This window comes from Callospermophilus lateralis, chromosome 7 (assembly GCF_048772815.1).
Source record: "Callospermophilus lateralis isolate mCalLat2 chromosome 7, mCalLat2.hap1, whole genome shotgun sequence".
Taxonomy (NCBI): Eukaryota; Metazoa; Chordata; class Mammalia; order Rodentia; family Sciuridae; genus Callospermophilus; species Callospermophilus lateralis.
This window is the reverse complement of record NC_135311.1, coordinates 1107896-1128063: the sequence shown is the minus strand read 5'-3', so window position 1 is coordinate 1128063 and position 20168 is coordinate 1107896. Positions and strand designations below refer to the sequence as shown.

General features: G+C 51.9%; 1 protein-coding gene and 1 pseudogene across 1 annotated transcript; both read left to right on the top strand.

Annotated features, from left to right (window-relative positions):
• Window positions 1–2366: 2366 nt before the first annotated feature.
• Window positions 2367–20153, top strand: Pdzk1 (PDZ domain containing 1). Its single transcript, XM_077109819.1, has 9 exons — window positions 2367–2520; window positions 7662–7873; window positions 8140–8389; window positions 10257–10393; window positions 11411–11606; window positions 12360–12556; window positions 15765–15989; window positions 16799–17089; window positions 19604–20153. The coding sequence occupies exons 1-9, from the start codon at window positions 2472–2474 to the stop codon at window positions 19655–19657; spliced, it is 1611 nt and encodes a 536-aa protein (XP_076965934.1). The 5' UTR covers window positions 2367–2471; the 3' UTR covers window positions 19658–20153.
• LOC143641996 (nucleophosmin pseudogene) lies at window positions 17873–18528 on the top strand (annotated as a pseudogene).
• Window positions 20154–20168: the final 15 nt, after the last annotated feature.

Genomic DNA, 20168 nt, shown 5'->3' with positions numbered 1-20168 from the left:
AAAATAAAGAAAGAAAGAATTTGTCGGTGATCTTACATCCAGCAAGGAGGGAAACTGGGATTGAAAACTAGACTTGGCTTTGAAACCCTGGTCCATAATGTGATTTTTGGTCCTTGGTTCTATTTTTATGGTGTGGTCTGTTTATCAACTTACACGTTAGAGTTCGGGTTGTAGCTCAGTGGTACCGTGCTAGGCCCTGGGTTCAATCCCCAGTACTGGGATAAAGTTCTATGTGTTGGATCATCTTTGCTCCCTGGGATGAAAGCGACTTGATCACGCTGCGTGACCTTTTTATGATCTTTCATTTTTATTCAATTTTTCTGACTCCTTATAGTGAAATAGTGCTGTGGCATCAGGAATCCTTTTGCCACTGGTTACAGATTGCCAGTCCAGAGGTTCAATTCCGTTTTAGTTTACATGGAGTTACTTAGAAGTTTGAAATAGTCATTGGTTTTTAAAAATGGGGACATTTTACATAAATAACAACTTCCAGATTCAATGGATTCTGTAATCCCAGCAGCTCGGGAGGCTGAGGCAGGAGGATTGAAAGTTCAAAGTCAGCCTCAGCAACTTATTTGAGGCCCTAAGCAAACTCTGTGAGACCCTGTTTCTAAGTAAACTATAAAAAGGGCTGGGGTGTGGCTCAGTGGTTAAGCCCCTGAGTTCAATCCTCGGTTTAAAAAAAAAAAAATCCAGATTCCCCTGAGAAGTTGGAAGGTCCGGCACCCGAGCCTCTTGTCTCCTCGCGGCAGCAGCCTGTTGGTGCTGAGTCCCGTCGATCCGAGTCGGCTCCTGGTCACGTTCACTGGTCTATCTGACAAAGGGCATTCGGTGTGACACTTCTATTCCATGTTCTCCAAGTTGCCTATTTGCCACTTTTTCAAGTGCTTTTCAGGAGAGACTGAAACTGAAATAAGCACCTTATTTTCTTCTGCCCCCGTCCCCTCTCTGGGCCTGCAGTAGAGGTGTCCTCTTTATCAACGCCGATGCTTCCTCGCCTCTGCACGTCAGCCCTTCCTGCGCCCAGGCTGACAGTCGTCTTTCTCTTAGTGCTGGAGAGTGACCCAGCCCTGCTCTGCCACCGAGCCCCAGCCACAGCTGTGTTTATTTTGAGTCAGGGTCTCACTAACTTGTTTAGAGCCTCCCTTCTTGGCTGAGGCTGGCTTTGAACTCGTGATCCTCCTGCCTCAGCCCCCCGAGCCACTGGGATGACACCACTGTGCCTGACTTACACCACGTTTTCATAGTATCACTTTTCTGCCACTCGCCAACCCATGAGCTGGGTTTCCTTCGACCCCTTCCCTTTCCAACACCCAGGTGAGGGGCACCACTCGGAACGTCCTGGGGCTGCTGCTACCGCACAGCAGAGGTGTTCTGAGCAACTCTTCTCTTGGAGTTCTAGAGGCTGGGCTCAGGGTCGCGGTGTCGCAGGTTTGGTTCCTCTGAGGACTCCTTCCTGACTTGCAGGGCCGCCTTCCTGCTGTGTCCTTGGTCTCTCTCTGAAGGAGTGCTTCCTGTCTCTTCCCCTTTTTTAGGGACACCCTTAGGGATCTGGAACCCACTGAGGTCCCTGCAGCTGATAGTCACACTGGAGACCAGGGCTTCGGTGGACGAGTTAGGGGCACAGTTCATTCCATATGGTAAGGGGAGTCCAGGGCTGGACGGCAGGAAAGCATCCAAGTTGGTTAGTAGAAAAAACTGAGCTAAGATGATGAGTTCAGGGAAAGTCATAAAGAGGAGGCTGCAGATCTAGAAGATCTTCGCGACCCTGTGTCTGACGGGAACCAAAGCCAGCTGTGTTCACGCTGAGCTGTGGCTGTGGCCTCCAAGGACTTAGCTGTGCAGTGACACTGAGGCAGAGCCCTTCCTGGCAGGGAGACCACAACCAAAACGCTACCGTGGGGCCCACAGGGGCGTGGGAGTGCAGCAGCTGTGGGCTCTGAGCCAACCGGGTGCAGCGGGCTGCCCCTGGACGCTAGACCCGGCCAGTGGAGTCGCGTGGACATCCGTATTGCTGCACTGTTCTTACCTCGCCCCTCCGTGGCAAGAGTTCAGGGCCTCTGTCACCCAGCCCTGTGCTCTGTGACCTCCATCCTGTCCTCGCAGCTTCTAGGCAGTCAGGTCTCTCACCAGGATCCTTGCAACAGCCTCTCTCCTGCCTGGCCCTCCTCCAGGGCCTTTGGTCCACTGTGCCACCAACATTCCTGGAACCCAACTCCTGCTGTGGCGCTGCTTAAGAGCCCCGAGTGACCCGCTGACACCACCTGAGCCAGCCCCCTGGATGGTGACCAGCCCTTCCTGGACCGCCCCAGGTGCCTTCTGCTGGCGAGCCTGCGGCCACGTGGGTGCCAGTCCACCTAGATCATGTCCCTGCCCACCCGGCCTCGCCTCCTCCCGAGTGCAGTGAGGGGAGGAAGACGTTGGCAGGGCCCAAGTGGAGCTGGCGCTCACCACTGTGACGCGGGCCCCAGATGCGATTTCAGGGCAGGCTGAGAGGTGGGACCTCCCCCAGATCCACAGGTAAAACGTCCTTCTCTGTTGAGGCTGTTTCCCTGGCTCAGAGCTGGAACTTGGGCGGCACCGGCCTTGGGTTGCCGTGTGCGCCCATTGGCTGGGACACTCCCTGGGGACAGGGCTGGCTCTTGAGGACTCCACGGGAGGGAGGACCAAGGGTCTCTCCTCGCCAGGCTGTTTCCGCGGTGACCCGTGAGGGGTTACCCTGAGACTGAGGGAAGAGGAGCCAGGGGAGGGCGGGTGACTTTAAGCGCTGGTTTCTTTGCTCATGGTGAAGTTTCAAGCCTGGAGATCTGAGGTGGACCTAAGCATCTATTTTTAGGAGTCCCTACAGTGACTCTGAGTGCCAGCTGGGAGTGGGACCCAGATTGTCAGGTGGTTGGGGTCACTGTGGTGCACCACCCCTGGCCACAGATTGGTAAATGACGAAGGATTCATTAAGGCCAGCAGCACCCGGATGTGTGGGTCGTACTGTTTCAACTAAGTGCATCCGTGCGTCCGGTGGGGCCCGTCCTGGCTGTGGGCAGGCACGGGCAGCTCCCAGGACTGAGGAGACCAAGGAAGGTCCTGTGATTCTTGCTGATTTGGCTTCTTCAGGAGTTTGCTGTTTCGTTTCCTTCCTCAGGAGAATTCGCTTGGTTCCAGCAGCTCCTCATTCTTTTTCCAAATAACACCTGGGGGCGGAGGATGTAGCTCAGGGGAGAGTGCTCCCCTACCTGTGTGAGGCCTGGGTTCTGTCCTGAGCACAGCAAAACAATAAGAAGAAACCCCCCCACACACACACTGATAACAACAACAACAACAACAACAACAACAACAATAATAATAATAAATAAGATAAAGATGCCTGGGAGCGGAGGTCAGACCCTAACTGTGGTCTTAGCTGGAAAGGCTTCAGGAGACCCCAAGTTCACGTTTGTGTTTGGAGAATGCTTTGTGTTCTTGTCAGGTTCCCCTGGCCTTGAGACTTCGGGGTATTTTTTCAGGAAATCATAGTTTTGATAAGCCAGGTGGCCTGGAGACCCCCTTCATCCTTCCTCTGTCCCCCACTCTGTGGGCGAGCTTGTGAGGGCTCATGCTCATCATGTGGTGGTGTTGGTTTCAAGTTTTTATTTATGTATTTGTTTTAGTACTGGGTATGGCACCAGGGACACGTCACCACTGCGTTACGTCCTCAGCTCTTTATTCTGTATTTGGAGACAGGCAGGGCCTTGCTAAGTCGCTGCGGCTGGCTCTGAACTTGCGATGGGATTGCAGGCATGACCCAGCATGCCGGCTCCCTGGTGATTTTTAAAGGACATTTCTGCGTGGAACAAGCCTTTCTGACGTGCAGGCTGAAGGGCAGGCTGAAGGACGGGCAGGCTACCCACAAGCCCCGCTGACTGCTTCTTGCTTTTTCTCCAGCTGCACTGAGGAGATCCTGCCCCTGACCCACCATGAGGGGAACACGAGACTCTGGAGCCCTTCTGGCTGTTTGCACCTCAGTCATGCAGGCAGATCTCCTTAGGCTCAGCTCAGCGTGACCCCAGCTCTGGGCCGGGAAGTGGGGGGTGGGGGTGACTGATGGTGTGAGGGGTGGATGGCTGAGAAAGCCCCGCTTGCCCTGGGCTTGGAAGACCCTCTCGGGATCCCACCAGCTGTTTATTTCCCGTGGGGACAGCCCAGTGGCTTTGATTCTTTCCACGCTGACCATTCTCGGAGTCCCACCTGCAAGCTCGGGGGCGGCACCTCACCTTCCTGGTTTCTAAATGTGCCTGTTTTTCCACTTGACCATGGCGTGTTATTTTCCTGGTGACACGATTTGTTTTGGAAGAGAGTAGGATGTCTAGGAGGGTTGACATGATTAATAATTAAGATTGCTAGAAAAAGCGTCTCTGGCTCTCGCCTGACTTCCTGTCTGCCGTCAGCGCTCTGTCCTGGTCCGCACAGATGGCAGCCTTCCTGCCAGGTATCGACTGTCCCCTGGAGCTCAGAAGGGTCAGCGCTGTCATTTCCAGTATTTTATTTTGGCTACTTAACTGGAGGCTGGAGCCCGTGGAAGGTTTAATGGACTCTGGCTCCAGCTGGTTGCTGAAATGACCTCATAGACATCTGTGGGTCTGCTCTGGCCATCCGTCTGTCAGGGCCTGCCCAGGACCTCCTCAGGAAGCCGTGATGGAGGGGGCAGAGAGAGGGAATGGGCCCTTACACTCCAAGGCCCTTCCTGGCAGGCCTGGTGACCCAGAGCCCAGGCACCTGACCGGGGCAGCACACAGACCGGCCAAGGCGCTGATGCTGGGTCTGACTGTGGCTCAGCCCTGGGGCTCCAGGCCAGTCTGTCCTGAGAGCAGGGGCTGCTGGCTTGGACTGAGGCTTCAGCTGCAGACAGACAGCACGTGCCCTCAGCGGCAGAGGCCGTGCGACCATGGGAGCAGGTGGGAGCCGTCTGTCTGGCTGTTGAAAATCTTTGACCGACCAAACAAGCAAAAGGCAACTTGAGATTTTGCCAAGACAGAGCGATTTGTGTCTCCTTGTGAATGTTGGGCTTTGGGGTCTCCAGGGGGACACAGGAAAACCTTGTTTCATGCTTGTCCCCAAACACAGGACCAGTCCTGCTAGTGAGGAAGTCCCACTTTCTACCCGCAGTCACAAAGAAAGAGCCAGGGCCAGTGGCTGAACTGCAAAGGGCAGGGCTTTCGGGGTGCGTGCCTCAACAGTGAGCCTCAGCTGTGGCAGAGCGAGGGGACCCAGTGGCCGTTACTCTGGTCCTAAGAACGGCTGTGAATCTGTGGTGTTTGGGGGAAGCCCTCTGATCCCTGGAGGTCTGGAGGGCCGGGGTGTGAAAGCCGGCGGGCTCTGGACTTGAGCTTGGCTAGATGTGCATGACGCTGCAGGCTGGCCGTCAGCAGAGTGGAAGAGAGAGTCGGGACTGGACCCGAGAGTAGGGCCAGCACTGAGGAGACAGGCTGTTGGAGGGGCACTGTTAGAGGGGCACTGTTAGAGGAGCACTGTTAGAGGAGCACTGTTAGAGGAGCACTGTTAGAGGGGCACTGTTAGAGGACCACTGTTAGAGGGGCACTGTTAGAGGACCACTGTTAGAGGGGCACTGTTAGAGGGGCACTGTTAGAGGGGCACTGTTAGAGGACCACTGTTAGAGGGGCACTGTTAGAGGGGCACTGTTAGAGGAGCACTGTTAGAGGAGCACTGTTAGAGGAGCACTGTTAGAGGGGCACTGTTAGAGGGGCACTGTTAGAGGGGCACTGTTAGAGGACCACTGTTAGAGGGGCACTGTTAGAGGGGCACTGTTAGAGGACCACTGTTAGAGGGGCACTGTTAGAGGACCACTGTTAGAGGAGCACTGTTAGAGGACCACTGTTAGAGGGGCACTGTTAGAGGACCACTGTTAGAGGGGCACTGTTAGAGGACCACTGTTAGAGGGGCACTGTTAGAGGGGCACTGTTAGAGGGGCACTGTTAGAGGGGCACTGTTAGAGGGGCACTGTTAGAGGACCACTGTTAGAGGGGCACTGTTAGAGGGGCACTGTTAGAGGGGCACTGTTAGAGGGGCACTGTTAGAGGGGCACTGGCAGGAAGCATCAGTGGGTAAGAGCCCTGGTAGTCCTTCACACTTGTCCTGACCACTCCTCCTCCCCACCCACTTTCTTTTGAGGAAACAGTAAAAAGTTCTATTGTTTGCTCTCAGGGAGAAACCTGAGGCTGTGGCTCTGCACACTATAGCAGCCGAGGGTTGGCAAGGTCTTTAACGGCTAGGCAACCTGGCTTCTCACCTGGGCTGTCATCCACTGGCTATTGGAGAGACTAATTTCTCAGACCTTCTCTGCCTCCCCGAGGTTAAACTGCTTCATTCCTGTGGTGGGTGTGTGCTCAGGACTGATGCTTCTTTCCAGGGAGGGAAAAAGGCCACCCTGAAATCATGCCCCCCACCCAGGTTGGCCGCGAGAGGGAGAAAAACATGTTTCAAAATAAGCCCCAGGGGGGCTGCTGGGGCTCAGGGCAGAGCTTTCCGAGCACGTGGGAGGCCCTGGGTTGATCCTCAGCATCACATAAAAATAAACAAAATAAAGGCACTGTGTCCATCGGCATCTGCAGAAAGTTCAAAAATTCAGGGCAGAGCAGAAAGGGCTGCGCTCAAAGCCTGAGGCATACACTGTGTCACTGTCTCCCAAAGGCGAATGTCTGGTTTTTTTTTTTTTTTTTTGGTACTGGGGATTGAACTCAGGGGCACACATCCCAGCCCTGTTTTGTGTTTTATTAGAGACAGGGTCTCACTGAGTTGCTTAGTGCCTCACTGTTGCTGAGGCTGGATTTGAACTTGCCATCCTCCTGCCTCAGCCTCCCGAGTGGCTGGGATGACAGGCGTGGGACACAGTGTGCCGCTCTCACTATCGATTTTTATCTTTCATTTTTATGAAAAAATGGGGAATGACCTCCAAGCTGCTTCCAGCTGAGAGGGCCTGGCCCCTTCTTCGGCTCCGACCTGTTCCTGCAATGGCAAGAGGGGGACAGGACAGATGGGGAGGAGCTGCCTCCGGGTCTGGCCCGGAGCCTCCCTCTCGCACATTCCTGCCGAGGACTGTGACCCTGGGGCCTGTCCGCCAGGAGGCTCTGAGGACCTCTCCAGGACTCCCACTGACCCTTCCCTTCTCGGAAGAGCCATTCTCCCGGGAAGCTGCTCTCATTCCTCCCGCCCTTCCCAGACCCTGTGCTGACCCCCGTGGTTCTAAGTCTTTCTCTGGGTAAGTGTCCACCATGTAGGAATGCGCTCAGACCCTCCCCGTCCTGTCGAGGGACCTGTCCTCGGCGCCTGACACCTGAGGAGCTCCCACACATCTGGATGGATGTGGCTTGTCTGCTCTTGAAGATCTTGGGTCAGGTATTGGACTTGATTTCTTTAGGTGAGGGGACAAGAAGGGGTCTGGTTGGAGCTAATGAAAGGGAAACTTCTGTGTCCAGTACCCACTGACCCGGTCTGAGGCTCCAGAGGAAAGTGCTGCTTGGAGAAATAGCAAGTCCTGGTGGCGTCCTGGACACCCAGTGTGGCCGCGCGGGGACGTGGAGAACAGAGGTGGAGAAGAGAAGCCCGGGAACTGGAGAACACGGTTCTGATCCAGTTCGACTTTCGTTGCCCGTTTGTTTTTTTCACCACAGAAATGGCCTCCGCCTTCAAACCCCGGGAATGCCAACTGTCCAAAGAAGAAGGGCAAAGCTACGGCTTCTTCCTGCGAATCGAGAAGGACACGGACGGCCACCTGGTCCGCGTGGTGGAGAAGGGTAGCCCAGCAGAGAAGGCCGGTCTCCTGGACGGAGACAGAGTTCTTAGGATCAATGGCACCTTTGTGGACAAGAAGGAGCATATGCAGGTGGGTGAGGCGGGTTCTCAGGGTCTCTCCAGCCGCCACAGCTCTGCGGGGTGTGATTCGGGGCCAGCAGGACTTGGTTCTTCCCCGGCAGCCGCTGGCCAGGATGTATCAGTGATGTTGGCCACCAAGTCCCAGCGGGCATTCCTCCCTGGGAAGCCGGGCCCTAGAGGAGCTGTCTGGTGCCAGAGCCCAGCTGGTCTGCATGGGGGCCGGTGGGCGAGGAGCCGTGGAAGGGCTATGGACGTGCCACCCCCTCCTCTTCCCAGGTGGTGGATCTGGTCAGGAAGAGCGGGAATGCAGTGACTTTACTGGTTCTGGATGGAGAGTCCTACGAGAAAGCCATAAAAAAACGGGTGGACTTGCGAGAGCTGGGCCGGAGCCTGGAGGACCGGGGCTCGGACGCCGCGACCCTGGCCCCCGTGGTGAGCGGGACGGCGGGGCCATGGGCCCGGCTGCGGCTCTGCTACCTGGTGAAAGAGGGGAGCAGCTATGGCTTCTCCCTGAAGACTGTCCAAGGTGAGCTCACGGAGGACACAGAGAGCCCCTTCCAGCAGGTTCTCTGTTGGCCGATGACTCTTCCTGTTTGACTGTCTCTTCAGTGGTCCCCGAGGTCCCCCTGGCTCTGTTGTGCAGCAAGGGTCAGCACGCAGACACCAGGGAGGGCTGGTGGGGACCCTGCACTCTGGCTCCCCCGCGCTGGTCAGCTTGACGGCCCTCTGAGGGCAGGGGTGGGTGGGCTGATGCTGCTTTGTTACCCTCCAGCGTCTGGTGCGGGGTGGAGGGAGGCAGGACAGGAGGCCTCCACAGCCGCCTGTGGGGGAGCTTTGGGCAGCGGGCGGGGTGGTCATTATTCAGCACATTCTGGAGCAGGTGTCAATGCCCCACATGGTGACTGCGGCTGAGGGCCCGGGGGTAGGCAGATCGTGTCCGCAGCTCCGCCCCCTCTGTTCTGAGGTGTGTCCCTGACCGCTGGCCACATACCTGAGAAGCCCTGGCCCTCAGGGAGCATGCAGATCCTATCTCCGTAATGACCAGTGCCCAGAGGGGAAGACGCTTTCATAGGAAACACAGAGGTCTATGAAGGGACCAGGAGAAATGCTGAGTGCCTCAGGAAACAGGGTGATTCATACAGTCACCTAAAGCGACCCTTTGCCTACATTGAAATATTAGTAGCTCTTAAAAATCTAATTTTTGATTTTTCATTGTCTTAATTTATAAATGACAGAATGTGTTTTGGCATTATACGTGCATGCAGCATAGCTTCCTGTTCTTGGGGTCGGGTATTCCCATGTGAACACAGGGAAGTTGTCTGACTCTTTCCACTGCCTTTCCTCTTCCCGTGTCCCTCCCTTCCCTTCATTCCCCTGTCTAATCCCGTGAACTTCTATCCCCCAATGTTGTGAGTTAGCATCCACCTAACAGAGAGCATGTTTGGCCTTTGATTGGGGGGCTGGCTCATTTCACTTAGCACGGCAGTCTCCAGTTCCATCCATCTACTGGCAAATGCCACATCTCATTCTCCGTTGTGGCGGAGTGAGTTCCATTGTGTATATACACACCACACTTCCTTTATCCAGTCATCTGTTGGAGGACACCCAGGCTGGTTCCATAGCTTAGCTGTTGTGAATTGAGCTGCTGAAAACATTGATGTGCCTCTGTCCCTGTAGTGTGCTGCTTTTAAGTCCTTTGGGTATACACCAAGGAGTAGGATAACTGGGTCAAATAGTGGTTCCATTCCAAGTTTTCTTAGGAATCTCCACCCTGCTTTCCAGAGTGGTTGCACCAATTTGCAGTCCCACCAGCAGTGTGTGAGTGTGCCTTTCCCCCGATCCTCGCCACCATTTGTGGTGACCTGTATTCTTGGTAATTGTGAGTGGAGTGAGAGGGTCTCACGCAGTGTTAACTGTGAAATCTCAGTACCTTGGAAGGACTGACAGCTTGTTAACTGGTACCGACTCGCCCCATGCAAATGCACTGTGCTTTCCCTCCCTCCCTCCCTCCCTCCCTCCCCGACCCGTGACTCCACTGGTAGGTGATGGTGGTGATAGTGCTACTCACAAAGGAGGAAACTCTGAGCAGATGCCTCCTCATTCCACAAATGCCAAGAGAGGGACGCAATGATGAAGTGTTTTCTGGTTCTAGGGGCCATGGCCACCTGAGACTTAGTCGGGCTCAGAATTCTATTGAAATGAACAGATACCTGCAAAGTATGACCGTGTCCACCTTAGTGCTGGGAGCGGTGACGGATTCTAGGTCAGCCCCTGAGGGTCAAGTGAGCGAGCTCTGAAGTTGGAAGCTCTGCTGTCGCGTCCCTGGGAGGAGAGCCTTTTCCACTGGACTCTAGCTTCTCTGTGCGATGGGTTCCCGCCCCGCTCTCTTGCAGGTAAAAAGGGAGTGTATGTGACTGACCTCACACCCCAGGGTGTGGCCATGAGAGCCGGCGTCCTGGCTGACGACCACCTGATTGAAGTAAACGGAGAGAACGTGGAGGCGGCCAGCCACGAGGAGGTGGTGGAGAAGGTACACCCAGGGCGTCTGTCCCTCCCTCTCACTGGAAGGGGTGGCAGGCGGGTGGCGGGTGGGTTTCTGAGAGATGGACCCTGGGGTGGAGAGACTCGCCTGTGGCCCAGCAGGGCTACTGCAGGGCTTCGAACTGGACCCTCAGCTGGGCTCTCACCTAGAGTCTGAAGAACCTGCAGCTTCTGTCTGGGATCCGGTTTGCACAGTGCTCCTCCTCACACACTTCCACTTCCTGTGCTGGTCACCTGTGGTCACCTGAAGTGAATAAATAGAAAATTCCAGAAACACAGTGCATTCGTTTTAAATAACTTTTGTTACTTATTAATCACTGTGCTTAATTTATAAACCAAACTTTATCATAAGTGTGTGAGTGCAGGAAAAAACATAGAATCTATCAGGTTCACACGGTGGTCATGTGACTAAGGGACAGGTAGTGGGGACGGTGTGCACGGCGTGGATATGGTGGACAAGGGGTGATTCATGTCCTGGGCAGGTGCGGGGCGATGGCAGGGGACTCCATCTTAGAAGGTCATGCCATCCAGAACTTAGGAAATATTCCTGGGAGCCTCCAGTCAGGGTTTCTGGCCTGCAGTTGACTGTGGGCAACAAACCACAGGAGAGTGAAGCTACGGAGAGGGGACGCTGTAAAGTGTCCAGGACCCACGGGACAGGGGTCTCCTCTGAGGTCACCTGGACTCTTGAGCTGGACCAGCCTTCTCTCCTCTTGGTGAATGGCCTTCCAAGTGGACCCCGCTTTCTTTCTTTTCCAAACTCCTGTGCGGGCCTTCCCCCACCTGCCTTTCTGGGTTCTGTGGGTCTGGTGGGCGCGTGTTGGTGAAGTCCTCCTTGATGAAGGAGGAACAACCCTAGAGGTAGAGGACAAAGAGGGCGCAGCATCACAGCCAGCGGAGGCTAGAGTGGCCACTCCGTGGGCTGTGGAGACTGTGCCCCAGAAGAGCCTCTTCCTCCCAGCCTTGTTCTTGGGGACTGACGCTGGCTTCCCTGTGTGTGCTGCAGGTGAGGAAGTCGGGGAACCGTGTCGTGTTCCTGCTTGTGGACAAAGAGACTGACAAGCGGCACAGTGAGCAGAAGACACCATTCAAGAGGGAGGCGGCCAGTTTGGAACTCCTGCCTCGTCAGCCCCGACTGGTGGAGATGAAGAGGGGCAGCAACGGCTACGGGTTCTATCTGAAGGCAAGCCCGGAGCGGAAAGGCGAGTCACCAGGAGCAGGGCCCCGCAGTGTGACCTACTGATGGTCCCAGTCCAGCCTAGAGGCCCGCCAGACCCCAGAGGCCCACCAGGTCTAGGTCAGAAACGGCCCAGAACAGGAGGCCCAGCTAGGTCAGCTTCTGGGTCACCCGGGAGGCCTGACGTTGGGATCCCAAAGTGGGCAGAAGTGAGTTTTGATTTGAATGTACCATATCTGAAGGATCTAGAGAGCTGCCAAGTACCTCCAGAAAGCTATCTGGAAAGGAGGAAGGGGACTTGTTAAAACTAGTGTGAGGGACAGAAAGAGTGAGATCTGGCGGGTCTGCTCCTTTCAAAGCTAGGAGAACACCCCGTGCTCTTCAGACCCAGCGCGGTGGCCAGGGGTCTGACTCTAAGGGCTCAACTTGTGTGCAAGATCCACGGTCCCAGCACCCCCACTGACTTCCTGTTCAGCCTGCTCTTCTGCCGAGATCGGCGCCAGTCTTGTGTTAACATGATCTTTAACCCTTGAGCCCTTTCCTTGTTAAGGGCTGGGTCTGTCCCCTCGGTGTCCCAAGCAGGAAGAGAACCCAGACAGGGTGCTCACAGGCCTCCCGGATGCGGAGGGAGGGACACTAGTTGTACTCCGCACACCTTTTATTTCATCTGAGTCTTTTTTTTTTTTAATTTATTTTTTAGTTCATCAGGGCTTTGAACTCCCAGTTTTTGTTTTAGGGGCTTTTCTGATAATCTCATCTTTTTGTGGGGGGAGGATAGGTCAGATCATCAAGGACATAGATTCCGGAAGTCCAGCAGAGGCAGCTGGCTTGAAGAACAATGACCTGGTAGTTGCTGTCAACGGGGAGTCTGTGGAGAACCTGGATCATGACAGTGTGGTGGAAATGATTAAAAAGGGCGGAGACCAGACTTCACTGCTGGTGGTGGACAAGGAGACGGAGAGCATTTACAGACTGGTGAGCGACACAGGCCCGTCTGCATGAGTTAGGGTGGGGCCCACCACTCCTGCTCTCAAACGCTGGGCTGCTACTTATTCCTCCAAACTGGAAGGAGGGGACGAGCATCGCTGAGCTGAACTGAGGCTCAGTTGGTACTGATATGAAAATGCTTGGGGATTACTGAAGGGTTCTAAGTCCTGGGACCTAAGATCTTGAAAGAATTTGTGAATACACTACAGAACAACTCTTGCCGATCAAGATAATCTATGGAGAACATAAGCCTGGAGAGAGAGAGAGAGAGAGAGAGAGAGAGACAGACAGACAGACACAGACCCCCCTAACTTCCCCAAACAGAAAATAATTGGATTTTAAGTTCCATCAATCTTATGTAAAAGCCCAGAAAAGATTATCAAACAGTTTGAAACAGATTTAGCAGGACCAAGTTGTACCAAATTAATCTTACTTCTCCTTTAACAACTATCATTCTAACAGTTACTGTTTGCATGTTTTAAAACACATTTATTTTATCAAAAGAATTAGGGTTGAGGCTAATTTAATAGAAATCTGGGGGCTTAAGTACCATCTGCTTTGCTAGGGGCTGGTCATAAAGATGAATAAGAAAAATGGTTCTTGTTCTTACGTGACAGACAACAGAAACGCCTAAGGGCACATAAGCGGTACAGGAGGAGGAATAGAATGGAGGTGATATTTTTACATAGGAGGACACTGAAGCTGAGAGTAGTGATTTGCTACAGTCACCCAGCTAGGACTGAAGCCAGTAATCCAGTCCAAGTTCTTGGTCTCTTGATTCATTTTATCACCCTCCTCCTTGACACATAGATGAAGTATTTCAAGATGTTTTTGTAAACAAGATCAAATAATAGACTGAATGACAGATGTCAGTGGGTTTTTAGTTAGTTGAACAACCGTACCCAAAGAACACTCGATCCTGGAACAATGTCACTGTGGACAGAAGTTTCCAGTGGCAGGCTGCTTGTTCCTACCCTAGTTTATTAAATTTGGAATGAAACAAAGAGAACACATAAAGGATGTAAAGCAGTGATGGATTACTAGCTGGCAGGAAGGCACAATTAATATTCCAACTTAGAAGTATGTTGTATGAATACGAGATGGTGAGATCTGCTTTAGTGACGCTCCAAAAAGCTGCCCCCGCCCAAAAAAGGTGGTTACATGCAAGTGCTTGTCTGGCTTGCATGAGGTCCTGTCGATGCCTGGTGCTGCGGAAACACCCCCACCACAGAGTTACAGACGTGGCTTCTGGAGGTAACTACCTCCTTGTGCTGGCATCAGACTACCCTTGAACTACTAGTACCCTGGACAAGGTACCTTCTTCATGCCTCAGTCTCCTTAGTTAGAAGGTGGGGTAGTTACTGCGAAGGGCTGTCAGAAGGTCGAGTGAGTTAATATGTAGGCTAAGTCCACATTATGTGCAGTTCTGAGGAGAACCCTACTCTGGGGCCAGTTGGTAATTAGGGGAGAGACTCTGGAAGCCACCACCTTGTGACTAAGGCTGAAGTTAGCAGACCACTCACTGCTCTAGGGATCCTGCCATCTGGTCCTTTCCAACTCTTCTTAATCTTACAGAACGATCATAGAATGCTTAAATGTTACTTTATTCTTCTTTGGTTAATATAAAAGAGAACTCTGCTCTAAAAAGGTGGCGGCCCAGCTCCCCAAAGTAAGCTGAGAGGTTGAGGCAGGTGGTGGGTCTTCTGAGAGGCATCAGTGAATATGTGAAAACCTATTCAGTTCCTGGCACATACTAGATAACCAAATACTCAAAGGAGAATGAATGAAACTAAGTGTTAAAGGTCCCTGTCATTTGCCCAGAGATGGACTGCTCCTGGGATAGTTGATCTGCTTGTTCAGGTTGCGCTACTAGAGATATTTTGGTATATGATGAGTCACTCTGATAAAGAGTCTCTGGTGTGGAACATTTGCAAATGTGTCACTGATAGGTCTAGGGTTGTTGAATTGGGGACTGGTACCACTCTCAGGAAGGAGATGCGGTTTTGTGGTTAGTAAGACAGATGAAAAACCAGAGGACCAAACATCTAATTTTAGCCAGGAGGCTACAGTGCGACTGGGGTGGAGCGCACAACTGTGCTCGCCTTTGGTTTGGCTCACTTCCTGTCCATTGCCTAACAAACGTCCTGGGCCTTTGCAGGCAGCAAATTAACTTCTGATCCAGGTTAGACCACACCCACATCAGCCTTCCTAAAACACCAGCTATTCTATTAAACAATGTCCGTTTCCTGTCCTGTGCTTCTGTGTCCAAGATCAACATTGCTTTCTTCACATGTGCGGTCTGGTAGTTGAGATGGATCACAAGTATTTAAAGATAGCAGGGAGTACCGGGCGCGGTGGCACATGTCTGTAATCCCAGGGGCTCAGGAGGCTGGAGCAGGAGGGTCGCCAGTTCAAAGCCAGCCTGAGTAAATTAGTGAGGTCCTGAGCAACTCAGCGAGACCCAGCTCTAAATACACTTAAAAAAAAAAAAAAAAAAAAAAAAAGGGCTAGCTGTGGCTCAGTGGTTAGGAGTGCCTTGGTTGAATCCTGGGTGGGAGTGTGGCGTAACAGGAGTGCCCGCGAGCAGTCAGAACCATGACAGTAAAACCAACACAGCAGAACCCGGCACCCAGGAGGGCGGCACATGGCAAGGGGTGGAGAGGGACTGCTGTCCGTTCTGTGACACCTTCCCCGTCGTTACCGTGCGCACAGGGTCTTCTGGCGTCTGAGTCGTCAGCGTGCTGTGTTTTACTATAACATGTCTGAGGAGCTCTAATGACCATCTTACTGAAGGTGACTGGCTCAGTATCATGGTGTCAGAGAAACCAGAAATTCTTTTTTTTCTTTGGTGGTGCTGGACAGCAAATCCAGGGCACTGTGCATGCTAGGCAAGTGTCCACCACTAAACTGCCCCAGGTACTAGCGACGGTCATCCTTTTGGCTTCTTGTACAGAATTCTAGACTGCTTTTATTTCATATTTATACACGTCTGCATATGTTTATACATATCATTCCACAACTGTGCTCAATCTTCTTTTGTACTTTTCCTGGCTTGGGTACTAGAAGAATTTTATAGCCTGTAATTAGTTGGATCCAGAAGAGGAGTGGTACATGTATGGTACCTTATAAATAAAACAAGCACATTTACTGATGAGTAAGTATTCATACCTAACTATTTTTTCTCTATTTTCAAAAGGCTCATTTTTCTCCATTTTTCTACTATCAAAGTCAAGAAATACCTAATGGTTCTATCAAAGAGGCTCCAGCTTCTATCCCTGCTCCTCTGGAAGTCTCAAGTCCAGATACTACTGAGGAAGTAGCAGATCACAGGCCTAAACTCTGCAGACTGATTAAAGATGAAAATGGCTATGGTTTTCACTTAAATGCAATTCAGGGTCAGCCAGGCTCATTCATCAAACAGGTATGGTAATCTGATTCCAGCGTCCAGTGAACAGTATTACAATTAGAAGAGTCTTAGCTTCTTCCACCCATTGATGGCTTAATAAAAAGGTTACACTTTTGATGCAGTGGCTCACGCCTGTAATCCCAATGTCTGGGGAGGCTGAGGCAGGAGGGTTGCAAGTTCAAAGGCAGCCTCAGCAACTTAGTAAGGCCCTAAGCAACTCAGTGAGATCCTGTATCAAAATAAATAAAAATGGCTAGGGATGTGGCTCAGTGGTTAAGCACCCCTGGGTTCAATCTCTGGGCCCCTCCCCCACCCCAAAAAAACAAAGGAAAAAAAATGGAACACTGCACTTTTATCTCACTTGGGCTCAGTACTTTCACAGTCCTGCACCCTCCGAGTAAGTCATATCAGAAGCTCACTTCTGTGCTTCCCACACTTCTGTCCCACCTACCTGTCTCCGTCAGTGAGCTGACCTGACGTTGCACTGTCAGCCCTGGCTGGGTCCCACGTGTTTGCCCTGTGCACTTGGCAGAGCGCCTTCCCTTACAGGGCTGATCATCATCATCTTGTAGTCCCAAGCTGGGAGGGGGTCCCTGGGGGACCTATGGCATCCCAAGCCTTCAGAACAGAAAGCGCCATTTCATCCAGCTGGTCGCACTACTCATCTGAGTGTGGAAGTCGTAGCTTCCAGAAGCGGAAAGGCATTAAAGAACCTTTAACTTCTGTACCCCCAGGAGAGGTGACCCGGCTAAGAACAAACTCTCAAACGCCCCTGACAGAAGCTGGACCCTTTAGAATTGGTAACTGGGAACTTCTGCTCACAGGTGCAGGAGGGCGGCCCTGCTGCTGAGGCTGGGCTGGAGGACGGGGACATCGTCATCGAGGTGAATGGGCTGAATGTGCTGGAGGAGCCCTATGAGAAGGTGGTGGACAGGATCCAGGGCAGTGGGAAGAACGTCACGCTCCTGGTCTGTGGAAAGAAGGCCTATGATTATTTCCAGGCCAAGAAAGTCCCTATTGTGTCCTCCATGGCTGACCCACTGGCTGCCTCTCCCGATTCCACAGAAGAACCAGGGGCAGCGTCAGAGCAGGACCCGCACGTGGCCAAAGAACGAGTGAGTGACGCTCCGCTTCCCTTATGTCCCTTACAGCTCCTAACAGGTCACCTGGTGTCTGTTCCTACTGCTTCCTAGTGTTGGAAGATCTGGTAAAGAGCAAAGTGACCGTGGAAGGGAGGTGTGCAAGGCAAGCTCCCATTTCCACAGTGCGCCGCGGCGTCGGGAGCACAGGGGCCCACGGGACAGGCAGACTTTCCACTAGATTCTGTTCTGTCACTTGTGGGTAGATGGGTTCACCTGCTTGGTCCCCAGTTTCCTACCTGTTAGAAAGGGATGATTTCTAGAACTGTCTCAGAATTATACTAAGGTCTTGGAGTGCTTTAACCAGTATCTGCTCACAGTAAACACAAAAATGATGTTGGGGACAGTTTGAGAAAATAATTGGCAGGTGTTATTGCTTCATTACTAGGAAAGATCAAGCATCATTCTGTTTACACCTGGATTAGGTAAATTCATTATAAATATTTTTTAGTTGTAGGTGGACATAAGTTTACTATTTTTTAATGTGGTGCTGAGGACCAAACCCAGTGCCTCCCACGTGCCAGGCAGGAGCTCTGCCGCTGAGCCCACCTCCGCCCTTCATTCTCCTCTCCTAAGTACCCGAGGTCCAAGAGCACATTGAGTGTCCATGTTCATCAAGACACTCGTGCCCAGGCGAGGACTCCAGAGCTGAATGCACAAGGCCCGACTCCGCCTGCGCCTCTCTTCCCCGGGGCGGCCTACTTCCTCCACCCTCCCTCTCACTGGAGTGCATGCTGCCACCCCACGAGGAGTCTGCAGATGTGGACCGGAGCCCTGGAGCCCCAGAACTTCTTCTTGGTTGAGCTCAAGGCTGACGAAGACCATCACTTGAAGGTGGACAGTGATGATGGCACAGTTACGTTACAGTCACTTTAGGGGCTGGTGCAAAGGGTGCACTGCACAGTGTGGCAGGGCAGTGGATCGTGATGCCCTGTGGTGAAAGCGACATGGCCAACGGCCCCCCTTGGGGCCCTGAAATCCCCACCTGAGGTCTTCAGGTTGCAATGTGGCTCAAGGCTGTGCACATTAGTGGGCAGCACTTGGCAGCTGTGGAGGAGGATGCAGCGTCAGAAGAAGAAGGGGCAGGGTGAGACTCTTCAGTGTCCTGGAAAGCCACTGCCCGGAGGTGGCAGCAAGCTTCCCCAGGAGAGAGGAAAACTTGCTGCATCTGTCGAAGACGACAGATGACGATTTTGATGGGGAAAAAGCTCCAGTGAAGACATCTGTACGCGACACTACAGCCCCAATCAAACCACCAACACCAAGATCGAAAGGTCAAGAGTCCTTCAAAAAACAGGAAGAACTCCTAAAACACCAAAGGTCCTAGTTCTGCAGAAGACGTTAAGGCAAAAATGCAAGCAAGCACAGGACAAGGTGGCTGTCTCCCCACAGTGGAGCCGCGGGTCGGTAGGTGAGAAATGCTCTGCGTGACGAACCAGAGGCCACTCAGGATCTCTGCAGTGCGGAAGCCTCTGAGAGAACAAACAGTCTGTTAACAGTCTCCATCTTCAGGCCTGGGCTGGGGCTCAGTGGTAGACAGCTTGCCTAGCATGTGTAAGGCACTGGGTTCGATTCTCACCACCACCGGTAAATAAAGGTCCATTGACAACCCCCCCCCAAAAAAAAAATTTGTCTCGTTTCATTTCTGTGACAGTTGGTATCTGGCTGTCCTTCTTATTATGCAAAGTGAGAGCTTTCCCTACTGAATTTGGTAAATGTCCAGGTTTCATTGCCAAAAACGTGTTGTCCAAAATCCTGTTTTTGTTTTGGTATGGGGATTGAACTCAGGGGCACTAAACCACTGAGCCACACCCCCAGCCCTATTTTGTATTTTATTTAGAGACAGGGTCTCACTGAGTTGCTTAGGCCTCGCCATTACTGAGGCTGGCTTTGAACTCGTGATCCTCCTGCCCCAGCCTCCGAGCCACTAGGATTACAGGTGTGCGCCACTGTGCCTGGCAGTGCCTGTTTAGTTTTTAAAGATGGAACTCCACCTTTGCTTGGTTTTTAAGTGTTATGGGATGTTATGATAATGATTTAGTAGTAGTGGTGGTCAGACATGGAAATGGTGGGGACACAAATACACATATGAAATAAACTCAGTACTTTAATAAAGTAAAAAAAAAGATGAATTCAATATTTTTTTCTATTCTACTGATTGGTGAAATAACAAATACTAATTTTAATGAACATAAAATAAACACTGACCTTATATTCTAGAAAGCTTAATATTCTAATTATCTTAACAATTCCTCTATAGGTGGTTAATTACAATTCTATGCTAGTGTTATAGAAGAGAAATATATATGACGTTAAGAAATTTGTTAATGTGTCAAATAGCAAGTTGGAAACAAAGCCAAGCGCAGGATTCAGATCACCTGTCTCCTAGAAGTGACTATTCCCGAGTTAAGCCCTGTGACTCTAGAATAAACCACGCCCCTCCTGACATTCACAATCGGCCCTTCTGTAAATCCTGTTGTCTTTGCACAGGCCCACAGTACAGCCTCGCATTCTTCTTCCAGTTCTGAAGATACAGAGATGTGATGCCGGAAATGACCCCTTTGGCCGACACCGCTAAGTGTCCAGAATCGACTTTCTCCATGAGCTGCCTCCACTTACTGTCTCCAATCCACCTGTGTGACAGTCTGCTGTTGTCATTTGCCTTAGGGGCTGCTCTTGCAGGTGGCTTATTTATGGTTCCTAGGAAGACGTAAGGCAGGAGTCACATCATTTTTAAGTGATCTCCTCCAGGCTTCAACTCAACTCCATTTCTCTAATGATTCTCTTACTCCTATAGGCTCCTTGAACACCAAAAATAACTCATAATCTATATATGTGAGAGTTGCTAAATAAAAATATCTAAGCAGATCTGATTAAAATTATGCTTTTACAGAAATGCTGTGGTTGCTGGAATAAATACTATTAAAATGCCTTTTGACTATGCGTGAAACCTCCCTATTAGCTGGCGTAACCTTAGTAGTGCTTTTGTTTTGGACAAACTTTTTATGCTTTGATCTTCTAAAACCATGATAATATAGAATAAGACCTTAATAAT

Coding starts and splice junctions, on each gene's coding strand:
- Pdzk1 (XM_077109819.1), top strand. CDS start 2,472: ATGCGATTTCAGGGCAGGCTGAGAGGTGGGACCTCCCCCAGATCCACA. Junction 2,521..7,661: donor GACCTCCCCCAGATCCACAG/GTAAAACGTCCT, acceptor TTTTCACCACAG/AAATGGCCTCCGCCTTCAAA. Junction 17,090..19,603: donor CGCACGTGGCCAAAGAACGA/GTGAGTGACGCT, acceptor GTCTTTGCACAG/GCCCACAGTACAGCCTCGCA.